General features: G+C 42.3%; 1 protein-coding gene and 1 pseudogene across 1 annotated transcript in view; both read left to right on the plus strand.

Annotated features, from left to right (window-relative positions):
* Positions 1-2,500: 2,500 nt before the first annotated feature.
* Positions 2,501-2,972, plus strand: LOC129460210 (iron-sulfur cluster assembly 1 homolog, mitochondrial-like; annotated as a pseudogene).
* Positions 2,973-10,862: 7,890 nt separating this feature from the next.
* LOC129460211 (zinc finger protein 737-like) overlaps positions 10,863-21,279 on the plus strand; it is a gene marked incomplete at its 5' end in the record, with an annotated part of 43,996 nt that continues 33,579 nt past the window's right edge. The window contains 2 exons of the mRNA XM_063614909.1: positions 10,863-11,019; positions 12,138-12,233. Of these exons, the coding sequence (XP_063470979.1) occupies positions 10,863-11,019; positions 12,138-12,233 (253 nt within the window). The remainder of the gene's footprint in view (positions 11,020-12,137; positions 12,234-21,279) is intronic.

Consider the following 21,279-nt stretch of genomic DNA (forward strand, 5'->3'; position numbering starts at 1 on the left):
CCCAGCTCCTATCTCAAAAATAGGAAATTAACCTAGTAAAATTCAAGGACCTGCACAAACTGTAAAATTCCGTGGCGCTCTATGGAATGCAGAGATATAGTCCATCTTACCAAAGGCTAAGACTAAAATACTAGAATTTACAACCCCTACCACTAAAAAGGAGGCCCAGAAATTTATTGGCTTTGTTTGGATTCTGGAGACATCATATTCCCCACTTGAGTAACATTTTACAACCTCTGCATGCAGTCACTAGAAAACGCTATGACTTTCACTGGGGAGAGACAGAGAGCATGGCTTCTTAACAAGCTAAACAAGTGGTGCAACTGGCCCTGGATCTATGGCCCATATGGGATGGGCCAGCAGAACTGCAAGTGACTGTCCTAGATCAACATGCTAATTGGAGCATTAGGCAGAAACAAGATGGGAAGAGGGTACCTTTCAGGTTTTGGACTCAGAAACTGCCAGAGGCCAGAAAAGCTTATACCCCTTTCGAGAAGCAATTGTTAGCTTGCTATTGGGCTTTGCTGGAAATGGAACACCTCTGTTTCAACCATGATGTCTTTATGAGGCCTGAAATTTCTATTATGACTTGGGTCATGAGTTCCCTCAAAACTCACCAGATAGGACACTCTCAAGAAAGTAGCATCATAAAATGGAAATAGTACGTACAAGTCCATTTAAGCCAAAACCAAAGGGGGTATCACTTTTACATGAGGATGTGCAAAACTTCCCAGCTCAGGAAATCACCGAGCAAGTCTTGCTGATAGGGAAGGAAACCTCCCCCGCCCAATGGGGCAAATCCTTTAAAGAACTAAGCCCAGAGGATCAGAAACATGCTTGGTTTACTGATGGATCCACCAAATATATTGGTGGGACCCGATGCCCGAAGGCCGTGGCTTATAATCCTGTTAAAAACATAAGCATTTATGATGAAGGAAGAGGTGGGAGCAGCCAGTTAGCTGAACTAGTAGCCATCCTCCGAGCTATTCAAGAGGAGGCCAGATGGATTTGTCACTTGTATACCAACTCTTGGTCTGTAGCAAATGGTCTTACCACCTGGATACCCCAGTGGTAACAAAACAAATGGTTAAATGGGAGTAAAGAGATTTGGGGAAAACAATACTGGGAAGATGTCTGAATCCTGGTGCACACACTACCATTATCACTGATTTCCATATTGATGCCCATGCATCTCTGCTTTCTCTTGACAGACTATTTAATCAGCAAGATAATCAATAGGCCAAAATTTCCACCATAACTGCAAACTTGAATGGATTACAACGTGTTCAAGCCTTTCAATGACAGGCATTGTAATGTATGGTGGTATAATTGATAGTGATTATTGGCCTAAATGCTACTAATTTAGTGGCCTAAATGCTCCACTTAAAAGATACAAAATGGCAGAATGGATAAGAGTTTACCAGGATGGGTGCAGTGGCTCATGCCTGTAATCCAAGCACTTTGGGAGGCTGAGGCTGGTGAAAAATCACCTGAGGTTGGGAGTTTGAGACCAGCCTGACCAACATGGAGAAACTCTGTCTCTACTAAACATACAAAAAAATTAGCCAGACATGGCATAATCCCAGCTACTCAGGAGGCTGAGGTAGCAGAATAGCTTGAACCCAGGAGGCAGAGGTTGCGGTGAGCCGAGATCACGCCATTGCACTCCGGCCTGGACAACGAGAATTAAACTCCAACTCAAAAAAAAAAAAAAAGATTTTACAGGCCAAATATCTGCTATCGTCAAGAGACTCACCCAACACATAAGGACTCACTTAAACTTAAGGTAAAGGGTTGGAAAAAGATATTCCATGCAAATGTACCCCAAAAGCTAGCAGTAGTAGCCATTCTTACATCAGACAAAACAGATGTTAAAGCAAAAACAGTTAAAAAAAAGAAAAGACAAAGAGGGACATTATATAATGATAAAAGGACTAGTCCAACAGGAAAACATCACAATCCTAAATATATATGCACCTTACACTGGAGCTCCCAAATTTATAAAACAATTACTACTAGACCTAAGAAATGAAATAGATGACAACACAATAATAATGAGGGACTTCAACACTCTACTGACAGCAGTAGACAAGTCATCAAGACAGAAAACAACAACAACAACAACAACAAACAATGGACTTAAACTATATCCTAGAACAAATGGACTTAAAATATATTTGCAAACATTCTATCCAAGAACTGCAGAATATACAGTTTATTCATCAGCACTTGAAACATTTTCCAAGATAGACATATGATAGGCCACAAGTCTCAACAAATTCAAGACAATCAAAATCATATCAACTACTCTCTGAGACTACAGTGGAATAAAAGTGAAAATCAACTCCAAACGAACCATCAAAACCATGCAAATACATGGAAATTAAATAAATTTTAGGAATTAAAAAAATACATGGAAATTAAATTAAAAAATTAAAGATCAACCTGTTTCTGAATGAGCATTGGATGACATCAAGATGGAAATTTAAAAATTCTTTGAACTGAATGTGCCCGCCATGTCCATGGAGAGAGGCTGAGGTGGCCGAGCTCCAGCTGGAGGTACCGGAGCGCCAGGACAGCAAAGGTGTCGGCTTCCTTAGTCGGGGCAACTGTCTGGGCTGTGAGCAAGAGGAAGCTTCAGTCCACCTGGGCCGCCCTCACCCTGACACCTTCAGCAGTAAACAAGATAAAACAACTTCTTAAAGATAAGCCTGAGTATATAGGTGTAAAAGTTGGTGTGCGAGCCAGGGGGCTGTAATGGCCTTTCCCATACTCTAGAATATACAAAGACAAAAGGAGATTCTGATGAAGTTATTCAAGATGGAGTCAGAGTATTCATTGAAAAGAAAGCACAGCTAATACTTTTAGGAACAGAAATGGACTATGTTGAAGAAAAATTATCCAGTGAGCTTGTGTTCAATAACCCAAACATCAAAGGAATTTGTGGCTGTGGAGAAAGCTTTAATATTTGAAATCTCAGGACTCTTCTGGCTGTAGGTTCCAGGAAAGCTCATGGAAGCCTTGGGGCTCACTGCAGAAATCATGTGACTGTCACGTGTTTAATATGCTGCTGCCTTGTAAGGAAAATAAAGTGATGCATTTTGAAAATGAAGCCAGTGTGTTAGATTCCAGAAGAAATGATATTTGTATTCCCTGTAGGGCACAGAAAATGAGAAGCCATCACTCTCTTTGGATCATTTAGGTCTCTTACATCCTTTGTTTTAGAAACAGTTTCATTAAAGATGCCTTCCTGGGCACCTGTTTATCCATTTCCTGGACTGTGTGCACTCCTTAGATCTCTACTGAACGGCTTGAACATGCATCCCCCTCAGAATTTCTCCCAACCAGATTGGCGACTTCTAAAATCCAAGACAGGACATCCTGACTGCTGGTAGTAACATGGTGGTGCATTGTTTTTTCCACCCAAACTTAACATAGCCTTTTAATACATTTGTATGAAAATTTTTATTGTCAGAGGCCTCATTGTGTACCCTTTGATAGTACTGGACAAAGATTTTCTTCAACTATAGTACAGATTAGTTCTGAGTGATGGTATCAAAAGGTGAGAGAGGGGCTGGGTGCCGTGGCTCACGCTTGTAATTCCAGCACTTTGGGAGGCCGAGGCGGGCGGATCACGAGGTCAGGAGATCGAGACCACGGTGAAACCCCGTCTCTACTAAAAATACAAAAAATCAGCCGGGCGTGGTGGCGGGCGCCTGTAGTCCCAGCTACTCGGAGAGGCTGAGGCAGGAGAATGGCGTGAACCCAGGAAGCAGAGCTTGCAGTGAGCCGAGATCATGCCACTGCATTCCAGCCTGGGTGACAGAGCGAGACTCCGTCTCAAAAAAAAAACAAAAAAGGTGAGAAAGATGTCATCCACCTATTTTTTTTTTTTTTTTTTTGAGATGGAGTCTCACTCTGTTGTCAGGCTGGAGTGCAGTGGCACAATCTCAGCTCACTGCAACCTCCGCCCTCCAAGTTCAAGTGATTCTCCTCCCTCAGCCTGCCGAGTAGCTGGGATTACAAGCGCCTTTCACTGCACCCGGCTAATTTTTTGTATTTTTAGTAGATACGGGGTTTCACCTTCTTGGCCAGGCTGGTCTTGAACTCCTGACCTCGTGATCCACCCGCCTCGGCCTCCCAAAGTGCTGGGATTACAGGCGTGAGCCATCGCGCCCGGCCATCCACCTGTTTTTTAATCCATTTCTTTTGCCACACTATACATCTGCTCAGAGATGGGATCTCAAGGTGACTTTGATCTTTTAGTTGTCGGGTCTCATAAAGCCATCAAGGCCACTTCCCTCAATTCCCTATGTGAGGAAGCAAAACCCCAGAGAAGCCAAAGCGCTCCTGTCCACCCCTACTCCACAGGCCAAGGGAGAGTGGGGACTCTACCCCCATCTCCCCTTCGTTGTAGATGACACACGCTCTGCCCTCTGAGGCAGTCAGTGAAGGCAAATGGTCTGATTTCTTTATTTGGTTCACATTTTGATAGAATTTATTTATAATTTGATGGAGATCATGGTATTTTTATTTTATTTTGAGTGGGAAGAATTTATGTGAATTACCATCTTGTTTCTTTCACCTTTGAAACAATGGTTTGTAGCAGAGAAAACATTGTAGCAACCCAGAATTATGCTTTTGGAATGTGGTCCTCATTGTGCAGGAGAACATGGGGATCTTTTCTTAAAATTCCCAGTGTGCCTACACTTTCTGGTTCCTCGATCCAGTTGCTAAAGTTCTTAATATTTTAGCCTAATATTTTAATCATCAACTTTCCTTTAAAGTGTTCCTTTTGTCACAGTTACTGATTTTCCTGGGTTTGACATGTTAAGTATTCTATGAGATGACATATGTGCTTTTTTTGAAAGCTGATTCTCGTGAATTCAAGTAGCTGAGGTCCTTTATGTTTCTTTTATTCCCTAAAGTAGCTGGCACAAAACACACCAAAACCTAGAGTGGTAGTTTTATATAAATGCTCATGAGTTTGTATCAATAATATAATTGTTGATCCACTTAAAATTCATGCAATACTGTATCTAGAGATTGAGTTGTCAATTAAAAAAAAAAATGAGGCCTCAGGCTGGGTGTGGTGGCTCATGCCTGTAATCCCAGCACTTTGGGAGGCCAAGGTGGGTGGATCACCTGAGGTCAGAAGTTCGAGACCAGCCTGGCCAACATGGTGAAACCCTGTCTCTACTAAAAATACAAAAAAATTAGCTGGGGGTGGTAGCAGATGCCTGTAATCCCAGCTACTTGGGAGGCTGAGGCAGGAGAATTGCTTGAACCTGGGAGGTGGAGGTTGCAGTGAGCCCAGATCGTGCCATTGCACTCCAGCCTGGGAAACAAAGCGAGACTCTATCAAAAGAAAAAAAATGTTACTTCTTTGTGATCATAAAAAAAAAATTCTTTGAACTGAACAATAATAATGACATAAGCTATCAAAATATCTGGAATACAGCAAAAGCAGTGCTAAAAGTAATGTTCATAGCATTAAGTGCTTACGTCAAAAAGTCTCAAAGAGCATAAGTAGACAACGTAAGATAACACCTCAAGGAACTAGAGAAACAAGAACAAGCCAAAGCCAAACCAAGTAGAAGAAAAGAAATAACAACGATCAGAGCAGAACTAAATGAAACTGAAACAATAACAAAAAAAAGAAGGTAAATGAAATGAAAAGCTGGCTCTTAGAAAAGATAAACAAAATTGATAGACCATTAACAGCATTAACCAAGAAGAGAGAAGATCCAGACAAGCTCAGTTAGACATGAAACAGAAGATATTGCAACTGATGCCACAGAAATACAAAAGATCATTGAGGGCTACTGTGAACACCTTTACATGCACAAATTAGAAAACCTACAGGAGATGAATAAATTCCTGGAAATGTACAACCCTCCTAGATTAAAAAAACAACAACAACTCTGAACAGACTAATAATAAGCAGCAAGATTGAAATAATAATTTTAAAAAATTGCCAACCAAACAAAAAAAACTTCAGAACCAGGTGGATTCACAGCTGAATTCTATCAGACATTCAAAGAAAAATTGGTGGGGGTGGGGCTAAGATGGCTGACTACAAGCAGCATCCCATAGAAAAGAATCATAATGAGAGGTGACAGCGTGCTGGCAGTCCTCACAGCCCTCGCTCGCTCTGGGCGCCTCCTCTGCCTGGGCTCCCAGTTTGGCGGCACTTGAGGAGCCCTTCAGCCCGCTGCTGCACTGTGGGAGCCCCTTTCTGGGCTGGCCAAGGCCGGAGCCAGCTCCCTCAGCTTGCGGGGAGGTGTGCAGGGAGAGGCACCAGCAGGAACCAGGGCTGCGCGCGGAGCTTGCGGGCCGGAGCGAGTTCCGGGTGGGCGTGGGCTCGGCAGGCCCCACACTTGGAGCGGCCAGCCGGCCCGCTGGCCCTGGGCAGTGAGGGGCTTAGCACCTGGGCCAGCAGCTGCTGTGCTCAATTTCTCACCTTGCCTTAGCTGCCTTCCTGCGGGGCCAGAGCCTCCCCAACGAGTGCGGCCCCCTGCTCCACCGCGCCCAGTCCCATCTACCACCAAAGGGCTGAGGAGCATGGGCACATGGCGTGGGACTGGCAGGCAGCTCCACCTGCAGCCCCGGTGTGGGATACACTGGGTGAAGCCAGCTGGGCTCTTGAGTCTGGTGGGGACTTGGAGAACCTTTATGTCCAGCTGAGGGATTGTAAATACACCAATGGGCACTCTGTATCTAGCTCAAGCTTTGTAAACACACCAATCAGCACCCTGTGTCTAGCTCAGGGTTTGTAAATGCACCAGTTGACACTCTGTATCTAGCTACTCTGGTGGGGACTTGGAGAACCTTTGTGTGGACACTCTGTATCTAGCTAATCTAGTGGGGACGTGGAGAACCTTTGTGTCTAGCTCAGGGATTGTAAACGCACCAATCAGTGCCCTGTCAAAACAGACCACTCGGCTCTCTGTAAAATGGACCAATCAGCAGGATGTGGGTGGGGCCAGATAAGAGAATAAAAGCAGGCTGCCTGAGCCAGCAGCGGCAACCCGCTCGGGTCCCCTTCCACACTCTGGAAGCTTTGTTCTTTTGCTCTTTGCCATAAATCTTGCTGCTGCTCACTCTTTGGGTCCACACTGCCTTTATGAGCTGTAACACTCAACGCAAAGGTCTGCAGCTACACTCCTAAAGCCAGTGAGACCAAGAACCCACCAGGAGGAATGCACAACTCCAGATGTGCCACCTTAAGAACTGTAACACTCACCGCAAAGGTCCGCAACTTCACTCCTGAGCCGGCAAGACCACAAACCCCACCAGAAGGAAGAAACTCCAAACACATCCGAACATCAGAAGGAACAAACTCCGGACATGCCACCTTTAAGAACTGTAACACTCACTGTGAGGGTCCACAGCTTCATTCTTAAAGTCAGTGAGACCAAGAACCCACCAATTCTGGAAACAATAATAGCATGTGAATCCTGCACTGTCACCTGAGGTATCCAGATTCTGTCATCAGAACTGACTAGGTGGCTGGTAAGAACCATGGAGAAGAAGGAAGAACAGTGTGGTGCGGCAACCCACCTGACACCCACATGGGGCTGGGAAGCCCCTACCCCCCAACCAAGGGAGGCAGTGAGTGAGCATGCTACCCAGCCCAGGAAACTGTGCTTTTTCCATGGAACAGTGCAACTCATGGATCGGAAGATTCCACTTGTGAACCCACGCCACCAGAGCCTAAGGTCACAGCTGTTGGAAACAAGAGCTCAGAGTCACAAAGAAAACAAGCACTCAAACAAGGAATTTCTCAGCAAGGCAAATTTCCTTCTGCAGAAGGGGGCTGCTCATATCTCTGGTTGTTGCAAGAGCACACTGTACTAGAGAGGGAAGGAGTTATTATTGCTAACATAGTCCCTACTTCTGGGACCTGTCCCCATTGGCTGGGAGTATGACCACATAATCTAAGCTAACTCAACTGGCTATTTTAAATCGAGACTGGCAGGAAGGTTGTTTACAGAGCAGGTAACTAGGAGTGAGGAGGACTTCTTCCAAATAAAGAAGAGATGTGGGTTACAGATTGGGACTGGTGGGAAGAGTTGTTTGCAGAGCAGGTAGCTAGGAGCAGGAACATACAAGGAAGTTGATTTTGAGAACAAAGAACAAGGAAGTTACCCTTTGAAGAGAAACTTATTATGCCTGACACAACCCTGGAGCTGAGCAGATCCTCAACAGCCTCTCAGCTAGAATCTGCTTAAGCCTGCCAAGTTCCCAGGGGAAGGGTGACCAGTACCACAGCCGTGGCTGGCTGCTGTCTAAGCCCTTTGAGATACTTAGGGGAGGGACAACAGCCAGCAATGGGACTCGCAACTGCCTGACAGGCTAAGCTCCCTGGGCTCAGGAAGGGCAGCAGCCATCTCTATATCTCCTGGCCACACTTTTCCCCTGCTAGATCCAAGGAGGCTGGACGGCTTGGTCTCGAGGTGTCCCCTACAACCCAACACTCTGGCTGTGGCAGACTGCAGCCAGAGTGTCTCTTCAGGCCTGACCCTGACCCATCCCTCCTCACTGGGCAGGGCCTCCCTGCAGGAACTCCAATAACTTCAGCCAGGGGCTCAGGGGCAGAATTCTGGTCTCCCTGGGCCTGAGCCCCTAGTGGGAGGGGTGGCTGCAGTCTCTGTGGACCAGCAGACTTAGCCTTTCCTCCTGCTAGTTCTGAGGAATTCAGGCAGCCCAAATGAGTGGGTTTCCCCTCAGGAAACACCCCACCGCTCCACCAAAGGAAAGTCAAAGTGCTTCATTAAATGGGTTCAGCTCCCTGTGCCACCCAAATGGGTGAGACCCTTCAACAGGGATTGTCAGACACCCTATACAGGAGCAATCCTACTGGCATCAGGTTGGTGCCTCTTGAGATCAGAGATCCCAGAGGAAAGAGCAGGCACCTGTCTTTGCTGTTCTCCAACCTCCTTGAGTGACATCTCCAGTCACGGGAGTGAATCGGATGAATAGGGCCTGAAGTGATCCCCCCAGCAAACTGCAGCAGCCCTACAGAAGAGGGGCCTGACTATTGAAAGAAAAACAAACAAACAGAAAGCAACAACAACGGCATCAACAACAAAAAAGTACCCACAAAACCCTATCCGAGGCCGGGCGTGGTGGCTCACACCTGTATCCCAATACTTTGGGAGGCTGAGGTGGGCAGATCGCTACAGGTCAGGAGACTAGCCTGACCAACATGGCGAAACCCCGTCTCTACTAAAAAATACAAAAATTCGCCAGGCATGGTGCATGACTGTAGTGCCAGCTACTCGGGAGTCTGAGACATGAGAATCACTTGAACCTGGGAGGTGGAGGTTGCAGTGAGCCGAGATCATGCCACTGCACTCCAGCCTAGGTAGCAGAGTGAGATTCTGTCTAAAACAAAACAAAACAAAACAAAAAAAACCATCGAAGGATCAGCAGCCTCAAAGATCAAAACTAGACAAACTCATGAAGATGAGAAAGAATCAACAAAAAAATGCTGAAAGGCCAGAGTGCCTCTTCTCCTCCAGCTGATCACAATGTCTCTTCATCAAGGGTGCAGAACTGGACAGAGGATGAGATGCATGAATTGACAGAAGCAGGCTTCAGAAGATGGGTAATAACAAAGTCTGCTGAGCTAAAGGAACATGTTCGAACCCGATTTAAAGAAGCTAAGAACCTTGATAAAAGATTAGAGGAAATGCTAACTAGAATAAACAGTTTGGAGAAGAACATAAATGACTGATGGAGCTGAAAAACAGCATGAGAACTTCCTGAAGCATACAAAAGTATCAATAGCGAAATTGACCAATCAGAAGAAAGGATATCAGAGTTTGAAGGCCACCTTGCCAGAATAAGGCTTGCAGACAAGATTAAAGGAAAAATAATAAAAAGGAACAAACAAAGCCTCTGAGAAATATGGTGTTCTGTGTGGGAAATGCACAAGGGGAGAAGAAAAGACACACACACAATACCTTTAAGGGTAAACAAGCTTTATCCCACGTAAATGGCAATGCAGATATAATAATCAAATTGATATCAGAAGCAAATTGCAATGGGAAGCGGAGAAGGGAAAAAAGATGTGTATATATACATATTTACACTCATGAGACTATGGGGGATTCATCACCAGATCAGGAAGCAACAGCCTGGGCTCCAGGGTCAGACACCACACTCACCAGACTATGGAGGATTCACCAACATACTGGGAAGCAACAGCCTGGGCTCTAGAGTCAGCCACCCCTCCGTGCACAGATGAGCAGAGGTCTCTTGAAGCTTTGGCGCGGTCTGGGACCCTAGCTCTTTTTGTAACAAGTTGTTTGGCATGAGGCCCAGTCACAGGGGCCCTTCGCAACTGGGCTGAAGGAACACAAAAAGGTCAACTTGTTTTTGTGATTGTCTATTATTTTTCAATAACTAACGTATAGAATAGATCAAAATAGAGATTTCTCTGAAACAGTGCTGGATGAACACCTCAAGGGGCTCACACAACCTGTTCTGGGACTTGATGACCATTGTTTGTGGCCACGTTCAATTGAGTTCAAATTTAATATTTAACTATTCCACCACATTCACAACTCCTTCTGTATATTGTAAATATAGCACTCAAAAATGTGCATGTTCATATTTATGATCTTAAATTTCTACTTTATTATCTAGAAAAATATCATAAACTGATGTAGCGGATCTTATGCTGCTCTTTCTTCTCAGAGTTACAGAATACATTAGAGAATATTTCTGTGTCGAGAATTATTTTATTGGATAATTTTAGGCAGTCCTAAGAGTCGGAACCAGTTCTCTTTAGTCTCTAATTTCACCTGAAGCCAAATTAAAAATTCCACTCATGGCCACTTGGTAAAAATGTGTGTGTGTGTGTGTGTGTGTGTGTGTTTCAGGGACCATTGCAATTTAGAGATGTGGCCATAGAATTCTCTCTGGAGGAGTGGCATTGCCTGGACACTGCACAGCGGAATCTATACAGGGATGTGATGTTAGAGAACTACAGAAACTTGGTCTTCCTTGGTGAGGATAACTTGAATATATAATTCATAATATACCCTAAAGGTTTTATTTCTCCTTTTGTGAAATGTTTTTTAGTAATTTATTCTTTGCATAAAAGAGTTTCAGATGCCCCTTTTCCAGAAACTCTTCAGAATTTGTTCATTTAGAAAAGAATTTCAAGATGTTTAATCTATTTTTTTTGAGACAGAGTCTCGCTTTGTCGCCCAGGCTGGAGTGTAGCGGCACGATCTCAGCTCACTGCAACCTCCGCCTCCCGGTTTCATGCTATTCTCCTGCCTCAGACTCCCGAGTAGCTGGGACTACAGGCATACACCACCATGCCTGGCTAATTTTTTTTTTTTTTTTTTTTTTTTTTGTATTTTTAGTAGAGACGGGGTTTCACTGTGTTGTCCAGGATGGTCTCGATCTCCTGACCTCGTGATCTGCCCGCCTTGGCCTCTCAAAGTGCTGGGATTACATGCGTGAGCCACTGCGCTCAGCCAAGATGTTTAATCTTAATCCAAACTTTCCACATGCCTGAGTTGAGCTGTGTTCTTCACTCTAAATTAGTAGTAAGTCCAGAAATTTAGTGGCATAAAATATTGTTGTCCCCACCTGAAAATCTAATTGCCACCACCAACCTTTGATTCAGTCACACCAGGTAGTAAAATTAAAAAATCTACAAGGTGGCTCATGCCTGTAATCCCAGCACTTTGGGAGGCGGAGGTGGATGAATCACCTAAGGTTGGGAGTTTGAGACCAGACTGACCAACATGGAGAAAGCACATCTCTACTAAAAATACAAAATTAGCCTGGCATGGTGGTGCAGGCCTGTCTTGCCAGCTACTCCAGAGGCTGAGAGAGGAGAATCGTTTGAAGCCGGGAGGCAGAGATTGCGGTGAGCCGAGATCGCGCCATTGCACTCCTCTGGTTTGGGCAACAAGAGTGAAACTGTCTCTAAGAAAAATAAACCTACAAGTTGAAAGTGTTTTCTAAATATCAAGAAATTTCTGTTATGATTTAGTATTTTGGTATTAATTTACTAGGATATTTGATAACATCCTCTCTGCTGAGCACAGTACTAGCTTGTAATTGGAGAATATGAGCAAGATTCATGCTATTTATTCTTAATAAAACAGGTATTGTTGTCTCTAAGCCAGACCTGATCACCTGTCTGGAGCAAGGAAAAAAACCTTTAACAATGAAGAGACATGAGATGATTGCCAACCCCCCAGGTATGTGGGAGTGAAAATGAGTACAACAGATGACACAGATTAGAGGTCCCAAGGTCAAAGAGAAAGCCAGTTTTTAAAATGTGATTTGGGAAGCTGTGTTCCAAAGGAAATAGTTCCTGGGTGCTGTCTCTTGTTTTGGTTTTTTTGTTTTTTAATTTTGCCCTCACAAAGGGACATCTTCTGTCTCATGCTTTTAAATTCTCTAATGATTCTACTTTTCTTTCAGTGATCTTCCTTCAAATTCACAGTGAGAGCGAAAGTCCTCTTCAGGACATATAAGAGACTGCACCATCTAGTTCTTTTTCCATTGTTTTGGGGACACAAATATCTGCATGATTTTGAGAAACTAAAACTATTTTTTAAGTACTCTTTTTGCATCACGTCTGAAATGTGTTAGAGTAGCAGTTTCTGTTGCATTTTTTGTTTATTTTTCTGCACAGTCCATTCTGTTTTTATTACTATATAGTCTTGAAATATAGTTTGAAATTGTAAGTTTAATATCCTGCTTTGTTCTTTTTCCTCAAGATTGCTTTGGCTATCGAAGTTTATTTTAGTTTCATGTAACTTGTAGAATTGTATTTTCTATTACTGGAAAAAAATACCACTGCAATTCTGATAGGAAGTTTATTGAATCTATAGATCACTTTGAATAATATGGCAATTTAATAATATTTATTCTTTCCATCCATAGACATAAACTATTTTAAAATTTATTTGGATATTTTCTAACTTTTTTATTGATTTAATTTTTTTATTGTAAAGATTTTTCACCTCATTGGTTAATTTTTTTCTCTGAAATTTATTACTTAATGCTATAGTAACTAAGATTTTTTTCCTCCTCTATTTTATCAGTTTGTTTTAAGTTTATGAGACCATACATATACTTGTATGTTAGTTTTATATTTTACTAATTTACTGAGTGTATTTATTAGTTTAGGCAGGTTTTAATGTATTGTGTATGGTATTTTAAATATAAGATTGTATGATCTACAAACAGCAACTTTTTACTTACTCTTCTTTAATTTCTTTTTTTGTTTTGTTTTTTGAAATGGAATCTCACTCTATTGGCAGGCTAGAGTGCAGTGGCATGATCTCGGCTTACTGCAACCTCTGCCTCCCAGATTCAAGCAATTCTCCTGCCTCAGCCTCCCGGGTAGCTGGGACTACAGGTGCATGCCACCATGCCTAGCTAACTTTTTGTACTTTTAGTAGAGACGGGGTTTCACCATGTTGGCCAGGATGGTCTTGATCTCTTGACTTTGTGATCCACCCACCTCGGCCTCCCAAAATGCTGGGATTACAGGTGTGAGCCACCACACCCAGCCACTTTTCTTCAATTTCAATGGATTTTTTTATTTCTTTGGCAAATTCTTCTGCCACCTACTTCCCGTGTTACATTAAAATAGAACTGAATCTGATGAAGAAAACACCTCTTCAAAAAAAAAAAAAAAGTTTTCATAAACTGATTTCAGAAGGTAAAGATCTTTTATTGAGTCCTTAGGGTGATGAGACGCCCTCTGAGTTTGTAGTGAAGAGGGGGTGTAGCTTGGTCACAAGGCTGCTGGGTCTGCACTAGGGTTCACCTTTAGTTGGCTTGATACAGGGGCTTGGGTAGTTGTAATTCTTATTTTATTTTTGGACAGACTGAATATCCTTCAGGACTTTGCTCCATAAGGCAGACACTAGGGCATGTTTTTGCAGTCGGGTCTGCATATTGTGGGCCTTGTATCAGGATGTGGATGAGTGTGGCTTTCAGTGAGTACCAGAGAGCATTTCCTCAGGTAACTGTGTGGGTTTCTATGTAGGCAGAACTGGCCATAGACTGTGGCTCAGGTAACTGAAACTGAGTCACTGAACTGCTTCAGGGCCACAGTAAAGGCCAAGATCTGCAAGCCTGTCTACGTGGCTGTAAATGGGCACCTTCCTCCAGGTCTGGAATGGCCCAACCTCTCCCAGACTGTGGCTGGGAGGAGTTTGGGATGGTTACAGAGTAAGGTCAGAATTCTCAGTGGGACCAAGTTGGGTGAACCCTAGCCTGGTCTGTAGCCAAGAACAGGGGTCCTTTAGTTTCCCACTTGAATAAGGGCCTGCCTTCTGAATAGAACATTTTTCAAACTTAAGCTTTAACAGCATTTCACAACTGTGTCCCTGGATCTCAAATCTCTCTTAGAGGCCCTTATTTTGGATATGTTGTCTTGCTACATAAGACAGGCTGGTCTTAAAATCCTGGCCTGAAGCAGTTCTCCAACCTTATTGTACCATGTGGCTGTCATTACAGGTGTGAGCAATAATGCCTATTTCTCTCATGAAGGCATTTTTGTCAGAGATGGCTGACTTTGTTTTTGCTGTAAGGGGATTTGAAAATAGGACACTTTTAATCTTTTCATCTCACTGATGTCACTCTCCTTATACATTTTTACTTTCTATTTTCTACTTCAAATTTGTTTGTAATTTTAGATTCAGATATTTAGGACAATGTGCTAGAATTTGCATGGTATGCCTGAAGTAAATTAGATAATTAGTAGGTACTCCATATTTACTAAAATAGTTACTTGTAAATTTAAGTTTGCTGCAGGCAAAAGGGAATTACAGAATTTTCATCTACTTTCTTCAGCCTATATCTAAATAATGACATAGTTTATTTCCTAATATTTGTTTTACATATCAGGGGGTCTTACCCTATTATGCAAAATATATATGTATATTTTCTATATTTAACAATGTAGGCCAGGCACGGTTGCACACGCCTATAATCCCAGCACTTTGGGAGGCCGAGGCAGGCAGATCACGAGGTCAGGAAATCGAGACCATCCTGGCGAACATGGTGAAACCCCGTCTCTACTAAAAATGCAAAAAAATTAGCTGGGCATGGTGGCGGGCACCTGTAGTCCCAGCTACTCGGGAAGCCGAGGCAGGAGAATGGCATGAACCCAGGAGGCGGAGCTTGCAGTGAGCCGAGATGGCGCCACTGCACTCCAGCCTGGGCGACAGAGCGAGACTCCGTCTAAAAAAAATAAATAAATAAAAAATAAGGCTGGCTATTCTTTGCTTCTAAAGTTGGATTACAGCAGTTTCATTTTGTGTAGGAATAGCATGTATTTAAAGCACAAAAAGCAACTCTAGTTTCTTTTAAATGCTAATTTATTATAAGATTCTTATTAGAATCTTCTATTTATACGCTGCATATTCCGTGAAATTTTACTGCCACACAGTGCATGCCAATGATTCAAAATACCTGTATATGATGAGTACATAGTAACAGTTAAATATTGCAGTTACCTAGACAAATTTATTATTATTATTATTATTATTATTTATTTATTTTTTTTGAGACGTAGTCTCGCTCTGTTGCCCAGGTTGGAGTGCAGTGGTGTGATGTCAGCTCACTGCAAGCTCTGCCTCCCGGGTTCATGCCATTCTTCTGCCTCAGTCTCCTGAGTAGCTGGGACTACAGGTGCCTGCCACCATGCCCGTCTAATTTTTTGTATTTTTAGTAGAGATGGGGTTTCACCATGTTAGCCAGGATGGTCTCGATCTCCTGACCTCGTGATTGGCATGCCTCGGCCTCCCAAAGTGCTGAGGTTACAGGCGTGAGCCACTGCGCCCGGCCTATTATTATTATTTTTTGAGATAAGTTACCCTTTCTCACACAGGCTGGAGTGCAGTGGTGCGATCTTGACCCATTGCAACCTTCATCTCCTGGGTTCAAGCAATTCTCGTGCCTCAGCCTCCCAATTAGCTGGGATTATACGCATGTGCCACCATGCCCAGCTAATTTTTGTATTTTTAGTAGAGGGGTTTCACCACGTTGGCCAAGCTGGTCTTAAACTCCTGACCTCGGGTGATCTGCCCCCCATCGGCCTCCCAAAGTGCTTAGATTACAGGCGTGAGCCATTGCACCCAGCCTGACAATTTCTTTTTAATGATTCATCAATGTGGCATGCCAGATTTTATGAGTAAACATTTCTCTTATTATTTTTTTGAATTTCTATATTAGTGTGTTTCTTCAGTTTAGGATTTTTTTTTTTTTTTTGAGATGAAGTCTCACTCTGTTGCCCAGGCTAAAGTGCAGTGGCACAATCTCAGCTCACTGCAACCTCCGCCTTACGAGTCCAAGCCCTTCTGCTGCCTCAGCCTCCTGAGTAGCTGGGACTACAGGTGCGCCACCACACCCGGATAATTTTTTTATTATTATTAGAGATGGCGTTTCACCATATTGGTCAGGCTGGTCTTGAACTCCTTACCTTATGATCTGCCTGCCTCAACCTCCCAAAGTGCTGGGATTACAGTCATGAGCCACCGCACCCAGCCTCAGCAGTTTATTGTGTCTATCGGTTTTACTTACATATTATAATTTCAGAGAATTTGCAATTCTTTTTGTACACTTTAAGTCAATTTGAGATTTAACTAAGAGATAAATTATGCATGTCTATCACAATTAGATTACATATGTATGTGTGTTTATCTATAAATATGACCTCAATTTTAGTTATGGCTTAGCTTATATTCTTTCTTAGCTGATTTTTGATGGTAGTTTTATCTTGCCTAAGTGAGTAGTCATAGAGATAGTCTTATTTTCACCATGTGTTTAAAGATGAATATATATTTCCTTTTTTGAGAGAAACACTTTTGTGATTTGAAAATTTTTGTAATTTTCAAAAAGATTTATAATTTGGATTTTTTTTTCAGTTTTTCTTTAAAGACATTGTTTTAAAAACACATAAAATTTACCATCTTAAATTTATTGAAGTGTACATTTCAGGGCCTGGTGTGGTTGTGGCTCTATCTGTAATCCCAGGATTTTGGGAGGCCAAGACAGGAGGATTCCTGGGACCCAACAACTTGATACCAGCCTGGGGAACATATGGAGACCCCTCTCTATAAAAAAAAATTAGTAATAGCCAGGCATCGTGGTGTGCAGCTGTGGTCCCAGCTACATGGGAGATTGATGGGGAGTCAAAATTGTGCCAATACAATCCAGCTTGGGTGACAGAGCGATACCCTGTCTCAAAAAAAGCTGTTCATTTCAGGCATTTTAAATATATTCACATTGTTGTGCAAAAGACTTCTAGAGACATTCCATCTTGTAAAACTAAAACTCGATACCTATTAAGTAACAACTGCTCATTTTACCCTCTCTCCAGCCCTTGACAGACAAATCTTCCACTTTCTGCTTTTATGATTTTGACTACTTAAGATACCTCATGTAAGTGGAATCATACAGTGTCCATAATTTTGTTACTGGATTAATTCAGGTGACATAATACTCTCAATGTTCATCTTAAAATGTGACGACTTTTTTTTAAGGTGGGATAATATTCCATTGTATGTATATGTTATATTTTTTGATATGTTTATAAATCAAGAGACATCTGGGTTGCTTCAGCCTTTTGGCTTTTGTGAATGCTGGTATAATAAAGATGGATTTTCAAATATGTCTTCCAGGTCTTGTGTTGCTTTTTTTTTTTTTTTTTGAGATGGAATCTTGCTGTCACCTAGGCTGGAGTGCAGTGGTGTGATCTTGGCTAACTGCAAACTCTGCCGCCCTGGTTCAAGTGATTCTCCTGCTTCAGCCTCCCAAGTAGCTGGGATTATAGGCACCCACCATCACGCCCAGCTAATTTTTTGTATTTTTAGTAGAGACGGGGTCAGGCTGGTCTCAAACTCCTGACCTCAGGTGATCTGCCCCCCTGGCTTCCCAAATTACTAGAATTACAGGCTCGAGCCACTGCTCCTGGCCTTTGTTACATATTTTGGATATAGATTTATAAATGAGGAACATTTATAACTTTTTAAAATAATGGCTGCATCTTTGTTTTCCACCAACATTCAACATGAGTTTCATTTTTATTGTATCATCAACAGATTTGGTGTTTTTAAAAAAATGTATAGTGGCCATTGTAATGGCTGTGAGGTGATTTTGTTTGTCATTGTGTTTTTTTTCTCTACAAATTAGTAATTTTGTTTGTCCTTTCAAATGCTTTTTCTCATTGGTATACTTTTCTAATGAAAATTTTGTTTGTCCTTTTCTAAATCAAGTTATTCAACTTTACTGTTTAGTTTTTTTTTTTTTTTTGAGACAGCATCTTGCTCTGTCGCCCAGACTGGAGCGCAGTGGCATGATCTCAGCTCACTGCAAGCCCCGCCTCCCGGGTTCACGCCATTCTCCTGCCTCAGCCTCCTGAATAGCTGGGACTACAGGCGCCAGCCACCATGCCTGGCTAATTTTTTGTATTTTTAGTAGAGATGGGGTTTCACCGTGTTAGCCAGGATGGTCTCGATCTCCTGACCTTGTGATCCACCCGCCTCGGCCTCCCAAAGTGCTGGGATTACAGGCGTGAGCCACCGCGCCTGGCTACTGTTTAGTTTTAAGTGTTGTTTATATTTTGAATATTAACTTCTTTCACATGTAATTTGCAAATGTTTTCACCCATTTCCTAAGCGATATTGTTACTCTTGAATTGTTTTTTGATATGCAGAAATTTCGAAGTCTAGTGTAGTTAAACTTTTCTGTTATTTCATTTGTTGCTCACGCATTTAATTTCGTATCTAAGAAAATGGTGCCAAGACCCATGTCATGTGTTTTTCCTGTATTTTTTTCTAAAATATTTGTTAGTTATTTTATGTCTAAGTATTTTTATGGCTAATTATTTTTATGGCTAAGTACTAGGGAAGTCTCAGCCTCCCGAGTAGCTGGGATTAAAGGCACACACCGCCATGTCCAGCTAATTTTTTGTATTTTTAGTAGAGATGGGGTTTCACCATGAGGGCCAAGCTGGTATCAAACTTTTGACCTCAAGTGATCTGCCCACCTCAGCGGTGCTAGGATTACAGTCGTGAGCCGCCGAGACTGACCTCAACATCATTTTTTGAAGAGATTATTTTTCTCTGTTTTGTGCTCATGGGAACTTAGTGGAAGATCATTTGATCATATACAGAAGGGTTCAGTACTGAGCTCTCTGTTCTTTCATCTGCTTATCTTTGTGTCAGTATCACATTGTTTATGTTCTGTAGCTTTTAACTGTACGTTGTAGTGACATCTCTGAAGAATGAAATTTTTTGACCCCTGAGCAAGAATATATTGAAGAGTGTGTTTCATATTCACATAGTTTTGAATTTGCCAGTTTGACTTTTGCTTTTAATTCCAATTTCATTCAGTTTTTATTAGAAAACATAGGGTATAATTTTAGCCTTATTAGAAAACATAGGGTATAACTTTAGCCATTGTTGTTTTGAGACAAGATCTTACCGTCACCAAGGCTGGAGTGCAGTGGCATAATTCTGGCTCACTGTAGCCTCCACCTCCTTATTTATTTTGAGACAGAGTTTTGTTCTTGTTGCCCAGGCTGAAGTGCAACAGCGCGATCTCAGTTCACTGCAACCTCCGCCTCCTGGGTTCAAGCGATTTTCCTGCCTCAGCCTCCCTAGTAGCTGGGATTACAGGTGCCTGCCACTATGCTGGGCTAATTTTTTGTATTTTTAGTAGAGACTGGGTTTCACCAGGATGGTCAGGCTGGTCTTGAACTCCTGAATTCAGGTGATCTGCCCGTCTCGGCCTCTCAAAGTGCTAGGATTACAGGTGTGAGCCACTGTGTCTGGCCTCATTTATTTTTGAGATAGTGTCTCACTCTGTCAACCAGGCTGATTTGCATGGCTCACCGCTACCCAAACCCCCCAAACTCAGATGATCCTCTCATTTCGGCCTCTCAAGTAGCTGGGTTACAAGTATGTGCCATCACACACAGGTAGCTTTTTTGTATTTTTTGTAGAGACAGAATTTTGCCATGTTGCCCAGGCTGGACTTGAACTCCTGGGATCAAATGATCAGCCTACCTTGGCCTTCCAAAGTCCTAAGGTTACATTTTATTTTATTAAGTAGTTTAATGAATCTATACTTAAAATGATTGCTTAAAGAAATGAAGTCGTTATTACCAGTTATATTGTTACTGTTTTATGTGTTTCTAGTAGTTATGTTTTTCTTATTTCCTGTTTTACTTTCTTAATTTTCATTTAATTTTGTACTGGCATGCTTTATTTTTTATTTTCTTTTGCATACTTTCTATAAATATTATCTTTGTAATGATCTTGACAATTGGAGATTACATACATCTTAAAGATAAAACAATATTTTTAAATCTCATAACTTCAATTGAATATAAAACTCTGCCTCCATATTTTCCAGTTTGTTATTGATATTAAAATTATTTTATATAGTGTACCAACAGCTTTATGCAGATATTTTTCTTTTTTTTTTTTTGAGATGGAGTCTCACTCAATTGCCCAGGCTGGAGTGCAATGGCGTGATCTTGGCTCACTGTAACCTCTGCCTTCCAGGTTCAAGTGATTCTCCTGCCTCAGCATCCTGGGTAGCTTGGATACAGGTGTGCACCAGCATGCCCAGCTAATTTTTGTATTTTTAATCTAGATGGGGTTTCACCATGTTGGGTAGGCTGGTCTCAAACTCCTGACCTCGTGATCCACCCACCTCAGCCTCCCAAAGTGCTGGGATTACAGGCATGAGCCACCTATTACTTTTTTTTTTTTTGAGCCACCTATTACTTTTTTTTTTTGATACGGAGTTTCATTCTTGTTGCTCAGGCTGGAGTGCAATGGCTCGATCTTGGCTCACCGCAACCTCCGCCTCCCAGGTTCAAGCGATTCTCCTGCCTCAGCTTCCCTAGTAGCTGGGATTACAGGCATGTGCCACCACACCTGGCTAATTTTGTATTTTTAGTAGAGACGGGGTTTCTCCATGTTGGTCAGGCTGGTCTTGAACTCTCGACCTCAGGTGATCCGCCCACCTCGGCCTCCCAAAGTGCTGGGATTACAGGCTTGAGCCACTGTGCCCGCCCTACTTTTTCCCTATGTTTTAAAATTCCTTTCCTGAGTACATTGATCTACTTGATGGTATCCGATAAGTTTTACATTCCATGTTTTAAATTTTTTGCAATTTAACTTTTTTGTTATATATTTTTGGGTATGCCACATCACACCAGTGAATTGTGTTTTGAGTTTTGAGTTTATATGTGACAATGTTTAACTATGT

Source organism: Symphalangus syndactylus, chromosome 13 (assembly GCF_028878055.3).
Source record: "Symphalangus syndactylus isolate Jambi chromosome 13, NHGRI_mSymSyn1-v2.1_pri, whole genome shotgun sequence".
NCBI lineage: Eukaryota > Metazoa > Chordata > Mammalia > Primates > Hylobatidae > Symphalangus > Symphalangus syndactylus.